The 17,046-nt window shown below is 38.3% G+C and overlaps 1 protein-coding gene across 3 annotated transcripts in view; it reads right to left on the bottom strand.

The window, feature by feature from the left end:
• The window catches only part of rad51d (RAD51 paralog D), a 30,643-nt gene extending 20,376 nt beyond the window's left edge, over nt 1-10,267 (bottom strand). For 2 of the 3 annotated variants that reach the window (XM_028594940.1, XM_028594942.1), the window contains exons 1-3: nt 9,844-10,267; nt 9,702-9,763; nt 1,906-2,024 (exon numbers count right to left, since the gene is read on the bottom strand). In XM_028594940.1, coding sequence (XP_028450741.1) covers nt 1,906-2,024; nt 9,702-9,763; nt 9,844-9,925 — 263 coding nt within the window. In that variant the 5' untranslated portion in view covers nt 9,926-10,267. The remainder of the gene's footprint in view (nt 1-1,905; nt 2,025-9,701; nt 9,764-9,843) is intronic. The other variant, XM_028594941.1, reaches the window with a different exon arrangement.
• Between the last annotated feature and the right edge of the window lie 6,779 nt (nt 10,268-17,046).

The raw sequence follows: 17,046 nt of genomic DNA, 5'->3' as shown, positions 1-17,046 counted from the left end.
CTAGTTACACACTCAGCATTAGCTAGTGAGCAAAGCAGGGTATATTCTGCACATCAACAGATTGCAGTCTCTCGTCTACTCTACAAATTCCTTTACATATATTATACACTCAGTTGCCCTAATGCAGTCTGCAAACAGCCCGGCAATAAATCCTTCCTTCATGACAGTTATAATGTTTAGGTTTGATAGACCCGTTTAAGAGGTGTTAATTCAACCTTATGGTCATTTTGGAGGTTTTAGTTTGTGCTGCATATTTCTACTATTTTGTTCACAGGATACTAAATATTAGAAACACCTCTCAAACTCAATAAAATCCAACAGCACCACAAACTGCAGCCTCCAAACTATGAAGCTGAATTAACATCTCTAAAACAGTTTTAACAAAAACTGAACACTAAGACTTTTAAGGTGCTGCTTTTGCAGGAATTATGTATTAGACTGCATTAGTTTTAGCTAGGCATACCTGATAAACTAAGTGTACGTTTCCTTTGTCTCTGCATAAACCACACACCATACTGACTGTACAAACGGTGACACCATGGACAGCAAAGAGCATCATTCATCAGTTCATCTTTTCACCAGTAGAGCGCAGCCGAGGCATACAAATTACACTGCCTTTACTTACATGGCTGATTCATATCACAAATCCAAAGCACTAACTAATTTATGAAAACCATTTAAAAAGGACCAATGGAGGAAAAAAAACCAACGGTGGTCATTAATTATGCCGAAACAGTGAGTTTAACTGTAGATAAGGTACCATCCTATAAATTATGCCATGCTGGCCCATTTCACAGATTCGTTCAGGGCAGTCTGTGTCCTGGCTAAAGAATATTTCCCTTCTAAAAGTGGAGAATTTATGTGCTACGCTTTGTGCTAGGACTGCATACAGATAGCTGAATCTTGTGACGCCAGCACTCATCTCTGTGCAAACCTTTGGATGCTGCGTCTCACTTTTGCAAGTTAACTCTCTAAGTAGTGCTGTAATACAATGCCATGCTGGTAGCAGCGGGATTCTTTGGTTTCTTTCAAGTCATTAAATTTTGATTTTCCGATGTCCCGGAAAATGTTTTAAAAGGACTTGTCAGTGATGGGGTTTTTTTTGTGTGGAAAGTAGTCAAGCTAGAGGCCAAGTTAATGCAGCTGATATATCAGAGCCACTTTAGGCTGCGTTCACTAGCCAAATGGAATAACAAGCAAAGAAGTCGGCTCTAGCTACAAAAATGTAGCACACAGACCATTTCTAAAACACTCTATTGCTCTGCTGTATTTTTAACTACGGCTACCATACTCCAGATGCATATTTTACCGGCACAGTTCAATGCAAATTTGATTTTAACAACACTGAAAATATTTTAGTTTGATAAATTGGATCGATGCAGAGGAATCTGGTTACAAAAAATCTTGTAATGTACAATACTATTGATTTTGCATGTTATCCTGTGATTGTGGACAGTCTGTGCTTGTCTGCAAAGCTGAAGAGAAAAAATTGCAAACATAATAAGACTGACAAATGACTTAAATGCATCCCTTGCTACAACAATAGTAGTTGAAGCACAAATAATTAGGTGCAGCATGTAAAATTATGTCCTTTGACTTTCAAAATACAAATACTCCAACCACTTAACAAATCAAACACTTCAAACTGAAACAATATCCGTTGGCCCAGATGAAAAAGCCACTACACGCACAAACAGGCATCACCACAAAATCACTTTTGCCTCTAAACTGAATACTGGGCAAATGTCTTTTAATTCAATATGTGGGGAGCTGTCCTTAGGAACACATATTTTATTGTGGAGGTGAATCTTCCGTTAAGCTCTTGTGGCACTCAGCCCACTGTTAAATCCCAGTCCTCGAAAGACAAAAATGTGTGCTCTGCTGTGTGTGCAGAATTGTCTTTACCTGGGATTTCCAGTGGAGAGGATGGCTGTTGAGCTCAATAGTTCTTCATACAGATCAGCCCCTGACACGGGGAATGCTGTGTGTTGGGCCAGCAGCACTCGGCGGATGGCAAATAGAGCCTGAAATACAATAATTACAGCATATGAGGCTCACACACTGCTGCATGGATAAGCCACAACACAACATGTACTGATCTACTTCAGCTAGCGTTGCCAGATTGGGTAGTTTTCTGCCCAATTGGGCCATTGTGATTATAATCCCAAAGCAAAATGTTGGCTTGTTGTTTTTAAGTAATGTAATCATAGCCACACTGTCTGCTCAGATTTGGTTAAAGTGCTCATATTATGCTCATTTTCAGGTTCATAATTGTATTTAGAGGTTATATCAGAATAGGTTTATATGGTTTCATTTTCAAAAATCACCATATATTTGGTGTTCTACACATTGCTGCAGCTCCTCTTTTTACCCTGTGTGTTGAGCTCTCGGTTTTAGCTACAGAGTGAGACATCTCACTTCTGTTCCATTTTTATTGGGAGTCGCACATGCGCAGTAGCTAGGTAAGCACTGCTAGCTAATCAGAAGCAAAGTATGTAGTAGGGCGCACCACACTTGCATTACATTACATTACATGTCATTTAACTGACGCTTTTATCCAAAGCGACTTACAATTGCTATATATACACACACATCAGAGGTCGCACGCCTCTGGAGCAACTAGGAGCTAAGTGTCTTGCTCAGGGACACATTGGTTGATGTATCTCAGTGGGATTTGAACCCGGGTCTTCTGCACCAAAGGCATATGTCATATCCACTGCGCCATCACCTCCCCTTGCAGCTAGGCGAGCATTATAACGTCTTATAACTAGTGCTGTCAAACGATTAAAATATTTACAATTAATCGCATTAATGTCATAGTTAACTCGCAATTAATCGCACATTTTTGTCCCATTATTTTTTCACATTTTAATGCTCTTATCAACATGATACAATACTTTTAAAACGGTGCCTGAACCGAAAGAGAGAGAGAGATAGAGATATATATATATATATATATATATATATATATATATATATATATATATATATATATATATATATATATATATAGAGAGAGAGAGAGAGAGAGAGAGAGAGAGAGAGAGAGAGAAAGAGAGAGATAGAGATATATATATATAGAGATATAGATATATAGAGAGATATATATATATAAATGGAACACCTTGTTCAATTGTAATTGTCTGTTCTGTATGTTCAAAAATATAAAACAATAAAAAAAAAGGAGCACAAAACGGTGAAAACAACCACTGGATGGGAAAAGGGTATTTTACAATTACAGTGAATGCCCCACGAGGCTGGCGAGGCGAGCAACATAACATCATGACTGTTTTCAGACAACGGCAGCTACAGTCCGGTGTTGGAGTCCTCTCCAGTGAAATACAGACACACTTTTAGCTGTAAAGATTTTAACCGTGTTTAATCCAGCTGCTAGCTAACAGTAGGCTAACGTTACCTGTAGTGTTGACTGGCCTCCTGTGCGGCAATGTTTCAGTTCCCTCTAACGTCCGTTTTCGGAGCATCAGAAAGAAGCGCAGGCATCTAAGTGGCACCTAAATAAGGCACCGAAATCTGCGTTGCTATTTGGTCCGGTAGATAACGGTCGTTAAGGCACTGGTGCCGTATTAGCACCGGGTCTCGGACCCCATTCAAAACGGCGACTTTCATCGAAAAGCAACTAGTTTGCAGGTATGTACTACTCTTTGGCCAGCTTGCAAGCAAGTGCAAACACGTGTGTGCAGTGTGCATGTTGTTTTGTTTCCGGTCTAGCTAGATCCGGTGTGGTGTTGTAGTTTTTCTAACGTTACTAGTTGTTGCAACAGCATGTGAAAAAACTACAAAGTTTGCTAGGCCAAAAAGAACATTAATCTTGCGATAAAAAAAATTGACGCCGTTAAAATGGGTTTGCGTTAACGCAGTTAATAATGCGTTTAACTGACAGCACTAGTTATAACGTGTTACAAAGTGACGCACGTTTGTCACGGAAGTTAAGGCTGGACTATAATAGAGCTGTTTGGAGCAGTTTGTGAACAGTGTTTTCTGTTGGAGATGGTAAGTCCCTTTGGGGTGGACTTTGGGCTTTTTCACTTTGGAAGCCTATTACATGCCCAAAAAACGATATATAACACAATAAAGGAAAGGGAAAACGCCAAAAAGCATAATATGAGCACGTTAATATTTGATTACTGAAATTACATTGGGCCACTTTGCATTTGAACGGCATCAGCAGGTAATTTACAAAAATGTAAACAACACCAAATAAGATTAAAACTAGTGAGGTTAAATCGCATTCTGGAGAGCATGTCAAGAACGTAGGGCAAGTTCTGCTCCATATCGACGCTTGTATCGCTTTGCAATACTTAGTTTTAGGTATTCAACCACAATGGTTCAGGATTATGCTGGGATTAACAATTATTTTATTATCATTTAGCTTGGTTATCTTTCGTTTCGTAAATTAAAAGTCAAAAGATATCGAAAAATGCCAATCATGTTCTATCATTGTTCAGTTGAGACAACCAAACCCTACCGACAAACCTATTTGTATGGATTTGCTTGCAGCCAATCATCGCAAGCATTTGATTTGATACGATGTGTGATTGGCCCAATACCGCAGCAATACCGTTCAGCATTTAACGAAGTTGCCATTTCAGCATGCTGAGATGCTTCTATTCACATGATGGTTATAGAATTAAGTAGAAAAAAAAAGGTATCAAATGAATGATATTCTATTTGTATCAGAATCACTTTAAGGGTACTAGTATTGGTACTCGTATCATAATTTTTTTAAACAATACCCAGTCCTAATACAAACAAGCACATATGACAATTAGGCATTATTCAGTTAATTATAATGGAGTCCTGCATTTTTATATATTAGGGAGAGATATCCAAAACATCTCCGCCTACCATAAGCTCTAGATCCCACACGGGGATGGCAACAGTAGTCATTACGTGACTGGATTTTTACTGGCCAATAAATCACATTGCTTACTGATGCTGATAAAACAGACTTTAAAGCAGAAGTTTTCCACATGAACTAGAGCTGCAAAGATGAATAGATTATTTGTCAACTAATAAATTAATCGGCAACTGTTTTGATAATCGATTAGTCGAATTGAATCATTTTTTATATTAAAAAGAAAAAAGTTAAAATTCTCTGATTCCAGCTTTCTTAATGTGAATATGTTCTAGTTTCTCTAATCCTCTGTGACTGTAAACTGAATATCTTTGAGTTGTGGACAAAACAAGACTTTTGATCTTGGGCTTTGGAAAACACCAATCAACATTTTTCACCATTTTATAGACCAGACAACTAATAGATTGATCGACTTTGAGAAAGAAAGAAAAAAAAAAAAAATCACAAATCAAACTACAAACCAGTCTGTTGGTATATGTCACATATGTTAAAAAAAGCTTTTCTTATCTCTCTGTCCTATAGAATGTTAATATTTTGATGATTCATATTGCACTCCAGGATGCACAAATAAATGCATCCAATAAAATGTAATATGGGGCATCCAGCCAACACCTCCCATCATATAAAACTGCACTTGACCGTTGGTTTGTGGGTCACAGTGGCTATCAGGGCGATATCATGGGTCAGAGGTGTGTTCTGTTATTTTAGTTTGCCTCCAGATCTAATAATGGGTGGGTATCGCTCTCTATCGCTATCACTCTAAACCGCTGTCACTAAACCGCTGTGGTTATTCATACATGGCGAAGCCGCCACGTCCTGCAATCGGCCTCCTGTGGGCAGATTAATCAGCCTGTCAATCTGTGACTCCATGGTCGCTAAGTTACGCCCACTTATTATATCACTCTCATAATTCTACACTGCACACAAACTCACTTTCACACAGAAATATGTCACATTACGAAAGCTAAAGATGCCCTACTTGATCATGACTATAGGCAGCATGACCGCCTGAGGCAATTGAACAAACATTCCTCCACTCTAGAATAACAGCGGAAAAAGATCAATCAGATCAGGACTCTTGCTCTGCTAACACCTAATGAGATCTTTGGATTTCTGTTTTCAATAAATAAATATGTGATTGTCTAAGGAAATTTGAATTATCTTGAGAGCAGAAGTATAAGCTTATCTGATGTTGGAGCCTACTACCTACCACACTACAGTAGGACATCCCACTGGATTGTACAACGGGACATCAGCCTACTGCATGAAAACACATTGTTCACTAAACGGGCTGGGTTATGAAGCTTTTTATGAAAACAGATCAGAGAAAGAGCACTTACTGCTGTTTAGCAGGCTTACATTCTAATTAGTCTCTTCTTCTGGGAAGAGAGAATTTCCGTCCAGAATTCATGTCCAACAGCAGATATTTATTTAGGGAAAATAAGGCAAATCTGTTGGGTCTCAATTAGTGGGAATGTTGGCGCCCCAATTTGGGATGTAGGCTTATAACATGGGTGTGTTTTTACATAGAAAACTTGCCATGAGCAGCTTTAATTAATTTAAGTGTTGCAGGTTGCTTTAGTCAGATGAACGTGTCGGTGCAGCTGACCTAGCATTGACCTCCTAGCCGTTGTAATGTGTGCGCACAACAATGGTTCAAATCAACAGCAGGAGTCTGACGGACCAGAGGGATGCTGGTTACCAGCTCAGGGGATGCCTGCAGGCTGAACAAGCTGGTGAGAAAGTCTGGCTCGGCCACGGCGATGACCTGAACCTGCTGCAGGCAGTGATGGAAAAAAGAATATTCCAAAAATGTAATGATTTCTTGGGTGAAAAAAACGTTCATTAATTCTGTGATGATATCTTCTAACACTTTCATCATCTCAAGCAAGATGGTACTTAACTCCTATAATATTCATGTGGTTGGGGGATCTACAGTCACAGGTTGAATTACGTGTAGCCAACATGAAAAGAACATGCACCGTGACAGGAGGATGGATTTCACATTTTTCTAAAGTTTCTCTTGGGGTTACAAAATACTTTTTCCAGACTGGATGTACAGACAGACAGTTTGACCAGTGAGGATGTGTTACTGACTGTAAGAGCTTTTTCACACCTGTAGTTCGTTTGCTTTGGTCCGAATCAGTTAGTGAGTTTGTAAACTTGGAGCGATTTCCCCTCAGTTTGGTTTGGTTTCACACCTGGAAAAATGCAAGCGTACCAAAATGCGTCATTTCAAATCGGGCAAGAACGTCCACTCTTCTTATTGGTCGGATGTGTCTGGGGGCGGGAGCAAGAAAGTAAATACAGAAACAAGGTCCTGTGTTCTGGATTAGTGCATAGTTCTTGCATCTCCATGTTCAAACCAGCTCATTTCATTAAAATTATCAGACGTTGTTTCGCGACAGACGTTACTACGTCTGCTCTGGTCACCGAGACTTCGCTCTGCTCTCTTTAGTGGCGGGTGCTTTGACCACCGCAGACTAGTTCTGTGAGAGAAACATTGAAGTTGCTACAGCTGGCTGCTCTGCTGCATCATAGATTGCTGAACACACCTGACTACAGGACACATTAGCTCAGACTAGAGGAGTATGTATAGTTTGTGCGGTTCGAGTACAGATCACGTTCTCACCACAAACGAACCGCTCCAGAGTTCAACTGAAAGCGTACCGAGACCACCTCTTCAAGCAGGTCTCGGTATGCACCAGAGTTCGATTGCTGCGTTCTCACCTGCCCAAACAAACCGCACCAGCAGGTCAAATGAACTCTAGTTCGATTCAACCGAACTAAACAAGGCAGGTGTGAAAGCGCCCTAAAACTCTCACTCATTTTTGTATCAAGAAGCCTGTTGACTGTTATGCCCTGTCCACACACACAAACACAATTATTCAGTAAAACAGTACACTTTTATCTATAAGGTCCTCCTGGGTCACTTTCCTTATTTTTGCACTCTTATATCTCTGAAAACGTTTGGTGGAAACACTATTTATGATCTAGAAAAATAATAATAGTTTCCCGTTATCTGCCCATAAGGTCAAAACTGAGTTTGGTCGAATTTCTATCATGGTCTGCGCTCTTTTTTCATGGTTCTCACTGCGAAATGATTTGAAACTGAAAGCGCAGGCCTTTCTTTGTGGGTTCAAACTGATAATGAAGGACTTTGTGACAGACCCAATAAGGAGTTTTAGTTATGCTTTCCTCATGGCTAGAAACTTTTCTATTGTTTATTGCATACGGTACAGCTACAACTATATTTAAAATACTATTTTTATTTGTTATTGTATCAATTTTTACAAATTTTGCTGTGCAATTTCTGTTAAGATTAGGGGGGGATAATAATAATGATTATCTAATAATGCTGATGATTGACTGTCAGGCAGGAAAAACTATGTTATGCACAGAGACGGGTCACCCGTTTGTGTGTGTGTTGTATTTTGAGAGGCTTGACTACAGTGTGCGTGTGCAGGAACTGAAAAATAAAAATAAAGATTTGTACCGTCATGTGTTATGTTGTAATTTCTATTTGTTAAAATGGATTTTTATAAAATTGGTATTGAAAAAAGTTCAGGAACCGGTATCGCAGTCACGGCATCCGTACCAAAACGTTTTAACAATATCCAGCCCTAAACAAGACACAGTAATACAATGACATACAACAAAAACACTGTGTTTTTAAAGATATAAATACATAGGCATTATAAAAATGAGGAAGGAAATCATGAAAACCGTAAGAGTTGATAAAACCATAATACATAATGCATAAAACTAGATGCGACAGTCCTGCTTGCTTATTAACTAAATTAGTAAGGACAAACCTGTTTTCTTGTTTTTTTCAAGCTTATACTGTATAAGCGTGTTATATCTACAGGGAACTCTGTAGTCTAGTTGTAATTGCTGAGTGGGGAAAATACAATTAAATATTCAGAAAAAAATAAGAAGCAAATGTGACCTTCAACCTTCAATTGAACCTGTGCTGTGAAACACTTTTGCCTGGCTTGTTAACGAAATGACTGGCTTGCCATGGGTGTACATACTAACAAGCCAAGGGCGAGGTTTCCTTACGTTAAGGGTAATATTTAAATTAAAAAAAAGATCACCTAACATAAACCACTTATACAATGAGAAACTCATGCTGTGTGTGGGTGAAAGTGTGAAAGATCAACATGATATTGGTCAGAGCCTAATTCACCCACGCTACACTGTTTATGCCAAGTATATTAAAGTGTGGGTGTCTATTGTTTCATTTAAATTATTTTTAACACTGCAAAGGAAAGCTATGCATTTGATTCATTATAAGGAAATAATGTGATATAAAGTTTGTCTTCGGGGAGCTGCCATTCGCTTCGTCACAGCTGCCTTCTCTATAACACAGTACCCAATTAGAGCTTGGTTGCTGTATATAGCCTACTCAGTAGGCCATACTGTATATAGTGTGATTTTTTTGAGTATTTTAGTGTATGTTATTTTACTGCACTAGCTGTATTTATGTTTAAATGTCTTGTACCAATATCAGAGAATTGGTTCTCAATTGACTTATAAAGGTAAAATTAAAAAATGAGGTTATGTACTTGGTTTAAGGGACTTAATTGAAGCAGAACTTCAGTGCATGTTTTTAAACACCAGTTGGAGTTGGATTTGGTGGGTGTAATAGGTGGAGTAGTGCCGCATTGCCAGACCTATCTCCACAGCGATATGAGTGAACTGGAAACTGACAATCCAATCTGGCGAGGCTGATTCCCAGGGTGTTTACTGACAGAGTTTTCAGGGTCCTTCACCTGAGTGAATGAGCTATATATGGATTTGAATGTATGGTATACATAGCTACCTTATATGATACAGAGCATCTCTGAGCAAGTTCCTCAATGTCAGACGAGACCACGTCCTCCACTGTGAAAACAAGAAACCATGCTTGTTATGGCAGGTCTGGATTTTGATTAAGATGAAGCAGCCTCAAAACACACACTCACCTGTTTTAATATCGGCAGCACGTAGGTCACGGACTAAATCCTCATCCAGTCCAGGACACATTCCTTCTCTCAAGACTACCATGGTCTTGCATTGTTAACTGCTAGCTAGTTCGCGTGTAATTCTGATGTTAGGAAATAACACGCAGCTTAAATTGTGCCCTAAAGAAGAAAGAAAGTGAAGTAACGTTAACTTTAAGTTAGCTAGCTAGCTAACGCTACACTTGTTTTTAGCTTTGCGAGGCTAAGTTAACTAACGTTAGACAGCTAACGACAGCATTAATGAGTTTCACTTAAGTTTCACTACGACAAAACCCTGTCACTATTTACTTACGACAAACTAACGTTTTCACCAAACTTTTTCGATCAACAGCAACACACGCCTAACAATGTGCGAAAGCTTAATTGCCTTCTCCTGCTTGCCGTAGTAAAGGGCACTTGCAGTGTATTTAGGGTAATGTAGTTTACTGCTCTTAAGTTGGTTGGTTGTCTACATTTCTATTAAAAATATTTTTAATGGAGATGTGTCAGTAGAAACTGAATTTGAGTCATTTTTATTTGAATTTGATTTTCTCAACAAAAAATTGAATCACTTCATTTTTTTTTATTCTACTGAATTCAATTTTATAATTTAAATTCAGTTTTTAGTGAAAATGTAGTTACAAACTAATGAATTCATTTTGCTATTCAAATTCGGTTTGTCATGCAATTGTTCAAGTTGTAAACAAACAATATAATTCAAATTATGTCCAACAAGGCTTATTCAGGTTAAGCAATTCAAGTTCAAATATGAATGATTCAAATAAAATTTCTGGTGACATATTTCTGCCCATATTATGCTTTATCTTTTTTAATTTAGCCTATTCATTTTCTTTAGTTTAGCATTAGATAATGCACATCTTGGACTATAACTTTTGCACGTCCCCTGTTAATATGATGTACTGTCCCACAGTCAGTAAATATAAGCACTAAAACAACTGATCATCCAAAAAAATTCAAAATTATTTACATACAACATAACCCACTTCAAACACAGGCCTACCAAATATATACATAATCAATGAAACAATAAGAAAAAACACAGATTCAGCTAGGACATGAAAATAAAGAATAAAATGAGATAAAATAACTATAAATACCATGTAACAAAAACGACAGAAGAACATCACAAATGACTTTTAGGCTACGTTCAGAATGCAGGCAAAATTGACCCAAATCTGGTGTCTTTTTTGGGGGTTAAGTGACCAGGTCAAACTTCTTCAGAAGTAGTGTGAACACTCAAATCTTACCCAGATCTGTTTTTTACAAATCAGATTTAGACCACTTCCATATGTGGTCCTGAATCAGACCCAGGTCAGATTTTTTTTCAATGCAGCTGCAGTGTGAACAACCAAGGCAGATTTGATGCGAATTTTACGTCAATCTACATCGACATTTGTTACAATTATGTGCCGGCGGGAGTTAGCCCTAGACACAGACAGTAAAATTAAAAACTTGACTAGGCCTACAAAATGGAGAACAGTGATGGAGCAAGTCAATGGAGGGAGAGTGAGGTGTTAGACCTAAGTATTCTTATCCTCAGCACCTGCTCATTAATGTTACAGCTGCCATCACACAAACATTTTGAAATAAAAGCGAAAATGCTTACTTTCTCCATAACCTCCCTAACTTTAGTGCAACAGCGTGCTGCGTCTGATGTCATTGTTATTGTCCTTTTGCACATGCGGGTCAGTTCGAAATGGCAAACAGTTCACACTGGAATCTGATATAGGCCACATTTTAAAAGGTAATGTGAACAGCCAAACAAAAAATCGAATGTGAACAAAAAATTATTGTTCAGTCCACCTTACCCAGCTGTACTCATACAGGGTTTCTAGATGGAGGTGCACTATACTGCATATTTTCCATATGTCAAATTAGGCCAGTCATTCGGTATCTTCTTTGCTTCATACTTAGAAACCTGTGATAGGGTTTTGATATTCATATACTCCCTGGAATAGATTTTGGCCCCTCAGTGCATTATTAGCATTCTCATAAAGTCATCAATGAAAAGGATTTTGGGCTTTGCCTTGTCCCCTCTCAAAAAACAGTGCTATCGCAAGTGGTCATGGCACTTTTGATGCTGAGGGCACTTATCTTAAGTGATCAGTGATCATAAACTCTGTAACATACTCATCCTCTCCAGCTGAAAACGTAATTGACTTTGGCTCAGCTTGTCACTTCCTTCAGTTCTCTCTGGTTCAACTTATGATCAATTTCTATTAGTAGTTCTTCTGTCAGCAGTCATTTTTCAGCTGAAGTGCCCTTAAGCAAGACATTGAACCCTGCGAGCCATCTTTTGTTTTTTATAAATATCATCAAATTTTATCGTTTTACTGTAACTCATAGTTTTTCTAATCTATTCAGAGGTGTTCGATTGCTTCTTTTGTTAGGGATGACATTTTATACAATTTCTGCTTTATATATAGCATTGGATTAATTTGATCAGATACCCTGCGGAAGAAAGGGATAGATAAAATATGGGTTTCTCAAGGATCAATCAAGAATCCTGTAATAACTATTAATATACTTTTATAATTCCACCCAAATGAATTGCATTAGAATTTTGGATAAAGAGCTGATATTGTGTTAATCATTTGACTGTATGCGACTGCATGTATGAGTAATGTAGTTCTACTTTGTAATGGTGTAGTTTTGAATAAAACCCTTCTGCATTGTACTTTCCATTATTGAAGGCTTATTCAATAAAGTTATACGTGGTCCTAGAATAGTCCTGAAAGTACATCACTCTACTGAAGCAGAGTGAAGACCCTCCACCTTACACAAAAGTATGTAACAGATACTGTCAATACTTTGCAAGTAAAGATTCACAGCTAAAATAAAGAAAAAACTTAGGCCAGTGAGGTTTACAAACTATATTGCAGGACGGCGTCCATAATAATAAAGCACATAACATTATATGGAATTACTTGCTCATTACTTTCGACTAATAGCTCAGTGATTTTGATAAGAGGATTGGGGCCAGGGCTGTGGGGCCCCTTGTCTTGAAACACAATTCTCTGCATTGATTTATTCATCAATCGCAAGACATTTTATACTCCAAGCTAATTTTTGTCCCTGTTCATTTTACATAATTTACGGTATTTAACATCCATAAAAAAAGATTATAGAAAAACACAATTTGCGCTGTGGAGCAAACCAAAACACTATGTAGAGGTTTTAGTGCTTTAAACATTGTTTTGGACTTGATGAAGGACTTAATGCTCTACATTTTGGTAAGGTGCAGCAGAGATATTGGGTTGGGATTAGAGTAAAGTTGGGGTCAGGATAAGCATCTCAGAAGATAACTGGTTGGGTTTAGGAATAAGGTTGGGAACAGGTTAATCGAAACACGTATCGACAGGAAACAGACTTCGACACAACAGCCGCCCCAACAGTGCTTGACTTGTTTACCCACCATGGCCTTCTTAAAAACGTATTTTATTAAACGTTTCACTTTGTAAAATGCAGTCTAAACGTAGGGAAGGACCTGGTACCAAAGTGTGACAAGATTGTTAAAAGTTGAAGTTACGGAGAGCCATACAGATGGTTAAGTTATTGCACTTTCTTTTGTAATGTCTGTGGGAAATGTATCATGAACTTGGGTTACATCTGGATGAACTTATATCCCTTAATCGTATTCCTGAAATTGTACACGATCAGAAGCCTAAATGAAAAAAGGACCATATAACAGTTTAATGGGAGCTCCACAAAAAGGATTGCTATGTTAGGAGTGCAGAAAATAATCTCCTTCACCTAAAAAATGTTTGTGGGTGAAGTAGTAAAAACACACAGGTCACAGGTAGGCCTAGTAATCTTCATGCCAGTGGAGAAAAAAAAAGTTCAGGTAAGGTCATTCTTTTCAGGTTGTTCTCAACAAGCTAAATATGAACATACTGTATGCCGACACCAAAACAGGGCAAATCAGTTCTGTTGATTTGGTTATTAGAGGAAAGGTTATGCCGGCTGTTTTGTGGAGTCCATTTTCCTGGTATGGCTGTGTTGCTGTTGCTGACATTAAGTGAAATGTCATGATAAGTGTTACTGAGTGCTGGAAGTCCAAATCAAATGGCAAAGAATTCCTTTTTAAGTTCCGTCTTCTCAAACTGTTTGATGAGACAGCAATGGAAACATGGTTAAAATGATTCACTATTGGGGCAGCTGGAAAGAAAGAGATGAAAATTCAAAATGTTTACATAGGCGTTCTGAATGAGAGCATCCACAGACTCTCTGGGCTTAGGGTCAATAACATATTGAGAAAAGTGAAGAGGCAACACGATCTCTGCTCTAACTTCATCATCTCTAGTGAGTAGAGATTAATAATGCATACTGCAGTTTAAAATAAAAATTCAAATGGCTTCAACATTTGATGTAGAAACGCTGCTAAAAAAAAAAAAGAACAACCCTGTGACTTGTCAACACATCAACCCTGTAGAGAAAACAATGGCCCAGTCCCACTTTTAGTGAATGGAACATTGCCAAAGTTAGCCTCATTCACATAGAGCTTGTCTTTTACAAACATACACCACAGCCATTCCAGTCATCACATTTTAGCCCAATTTCACACGTATGGGTGAGAAGTTAGTGTCTGAGACAGTATCAGCTACCATCAGCAGAAAACTTCTAAATAAGAGAATTTTTGGTGAGGGAATGTCAATGTCAAGTCTCTCTATTAGAGCACCAGACACTTATCTATGCCAAGACTCTGTTAAGCTGTTCTTCAGACGCCAGTTGCCAAATGGAAGTGTTTTATTTTGGCAGTTGCACTCCTAGAAACTTGTCCTAATAAGAAAACCATTTTTGGCCTGGTTCGACTATGACCTAGGCTAAACATTGAACCCTCTGTGGGAGATTCCTCTAGAAATTGTACTTAATAACTCCAATAAATATCGCACCAATGTCAATGTATGTCTAATAGAAGTGCTTGTTTTTGCCACTGACAGGGTCAGATTGATATTATTAGTGTCTGACAACATTATGGAAAGGACCCTACAGAGAAATAAAACATTTTTCTTTACCTTTCACTTGATTCGGTCTGTGTTATTGTGTCTAACCAAGTCTCGCTCAAGGAGTAGTCTCGTTCTGAAATCTCATGTGGCCTCTTCCACATAGTCGAAATCAGCTAAATATTTAACCATGATATTAAAAATATTTAAGTGACAAACACTAAGCACTCCTCTCTCCAACTTTCACTCATGTTTCCACTGTCTTACTGCAACAAGTAACCTCTCGCAAATGTTTCAGAACAAGACTTTTCTTTGAGTATTTGACATTTATAATAACAATCTGACCCTGTCAGTGGCAGTAAAAAACACTTTTAGGGGAATGTACATTGACGTGTGATTTAACCCCAAAGGATTACATTGCAGCCTATTTTGCGGCAAATGTTCAAGGTAAGCATACTACCCAATGGTTGCCACCACAAAAAAAGGGCCATAAGAGTATACAGCCACGCTTTCAGCTCTCTGAGCTTGTGTTCATTGTAAAGAAAACCAATCTGTCAGAAAGATAAACCAAAGTATTGAACAAATCGAACGTTTGACCTAATTATGGCGCGAAATGAACAATCAGGAGCACCAGAGTTTGCAAATACCATGAGTGTCTGCACCAAATTGCGTGGTAATCCATCCAGTTGTCAAGACATTTCCCTCTGAACCCCACACGTCAACCTGTCAAGTGCTAGAGGAAAAGTCGGGGAGTCACCAAAATCACTGTGATACTTCCTCTAGAAAACATTAATGTCTGTACCAATATTTCCATCTAGTGGAAATCTAATAGATGACTTTGACCTCTTCCCAGTGTTGTCGGTTTCTGGTGTTCGTTCAGTCTCTTGTCTGAGGTTATTTGATGCCGAAAGACCTTGACTGGAGACAGGGGTTGCCATCTGCACCCCATATACAACCACCTGTTATGACATGACTAAAGTTCCACACTTGGCTCACATGATGATGAAACCTGCATTAGCACCATTTGCTGAAGAAGACCGTGAGATATTATTGAAAGCTCCGAAAAGCTAGTAAGTGAGACTTTGAGCTTAGATTGTAGGTCAAGGCTGAACATGCATGCTTAAAAGCGATGCTGTGGCAGAAAGTAAAAAGCTTCTACTAAAGTGGGGCCTTTAGCAGATTGGGTTCATCTGCTGTGGTATGTTCTCTGCTTGCTACAGCTTTGTAGATGTGGTCAGAGACGTCAAAATCCAGATGCTTTTGGATGCTCAATGCATAATACCGCAGAGTTAGTTCTTGTTAGAGACGGTGTGCGATTGTATTCAAACATCTGTTTTATTATGACCTCTGACCAATGACAAAGAATGTGGAAAGATTCTTTCAATATAAGAAGCACTAAAACAGCAGTCTAATTGTTGTTTATGTTAGGTACATCGGATTCTCCTTCGTAACGGCTCCTGCAGTAAAGACTACTGTGGTTAGTGGCTGCACATGGGCTTAACGAAAACTGAAAAGGCTTAACATACAGTATTGTAAATAGCTTTTGCTCACTTTAACATAATAGACGTTAAAATGCCCTCCATCGACTATAACAAAGTTTCTGCCCTGGACCAATAACTGAGTAGTTCATTCTCACAATAAATTAAATGATCAGTCTGTTTTTGTTTGGCCAGTTGGGAAACTCACATTAGGCTTCATCAATGCAGCTCAATAGAAAGCAATAATCATCACAATCCAGTGTTTGTAATGAAGCCACTGTAGTTCTTTAAGTGACGCAGGACTTCAAGAGGAAGATAAATAACACAAACCACAAAATCCTTTCCATTTATCACGCAACTCTTTTGAGAGTCCCATCTCATGAGTTCAGTTTAGTTGGTTTTGAGCTTACTTAATTTCTTGTTTCACGAAACAAGTAATAAAAGAAACTGCACAGTGGGATAGTAGTGAATTAACAGAAAGTAAGAAGAACTGTTCTCAATGCTGTTCTATTTAGAGCTACGCAGCCACTTCGCCTTCTGTGATGATTTATTATATTAAGCATATAATGAATGTTTGTAGCATTTCCAGGCCATTTGCCCACTAAAAATGGGCTATTTAACTAGCAGGTAGCTTGCATTATTTGATGATAGTTATCAATAATGACTTCAATTTACTACTGCATACTAAGAGTGCTGAAATTATTCATTGGATTCCCAAGAGTGATTGATGTACTAGAATGTAC

Source organism: Perca flavescens, chromosome 13 (genome assembly GCF_004354835.1).
Source record: "Perca flavescens isolate YP-PL-M2 chromosome 13, PFLA_1.0, whole genome shotgun sequence".
Classification (NCBI taxonomy): Eukaryota; Metazoa; Chordata; class Actinopteri; order Perciformes; family Percidae; genus Perca; species Perca flavescens.
This window is presented reverse-complemented; position numbering and strand designations above follow the sequence as displayed.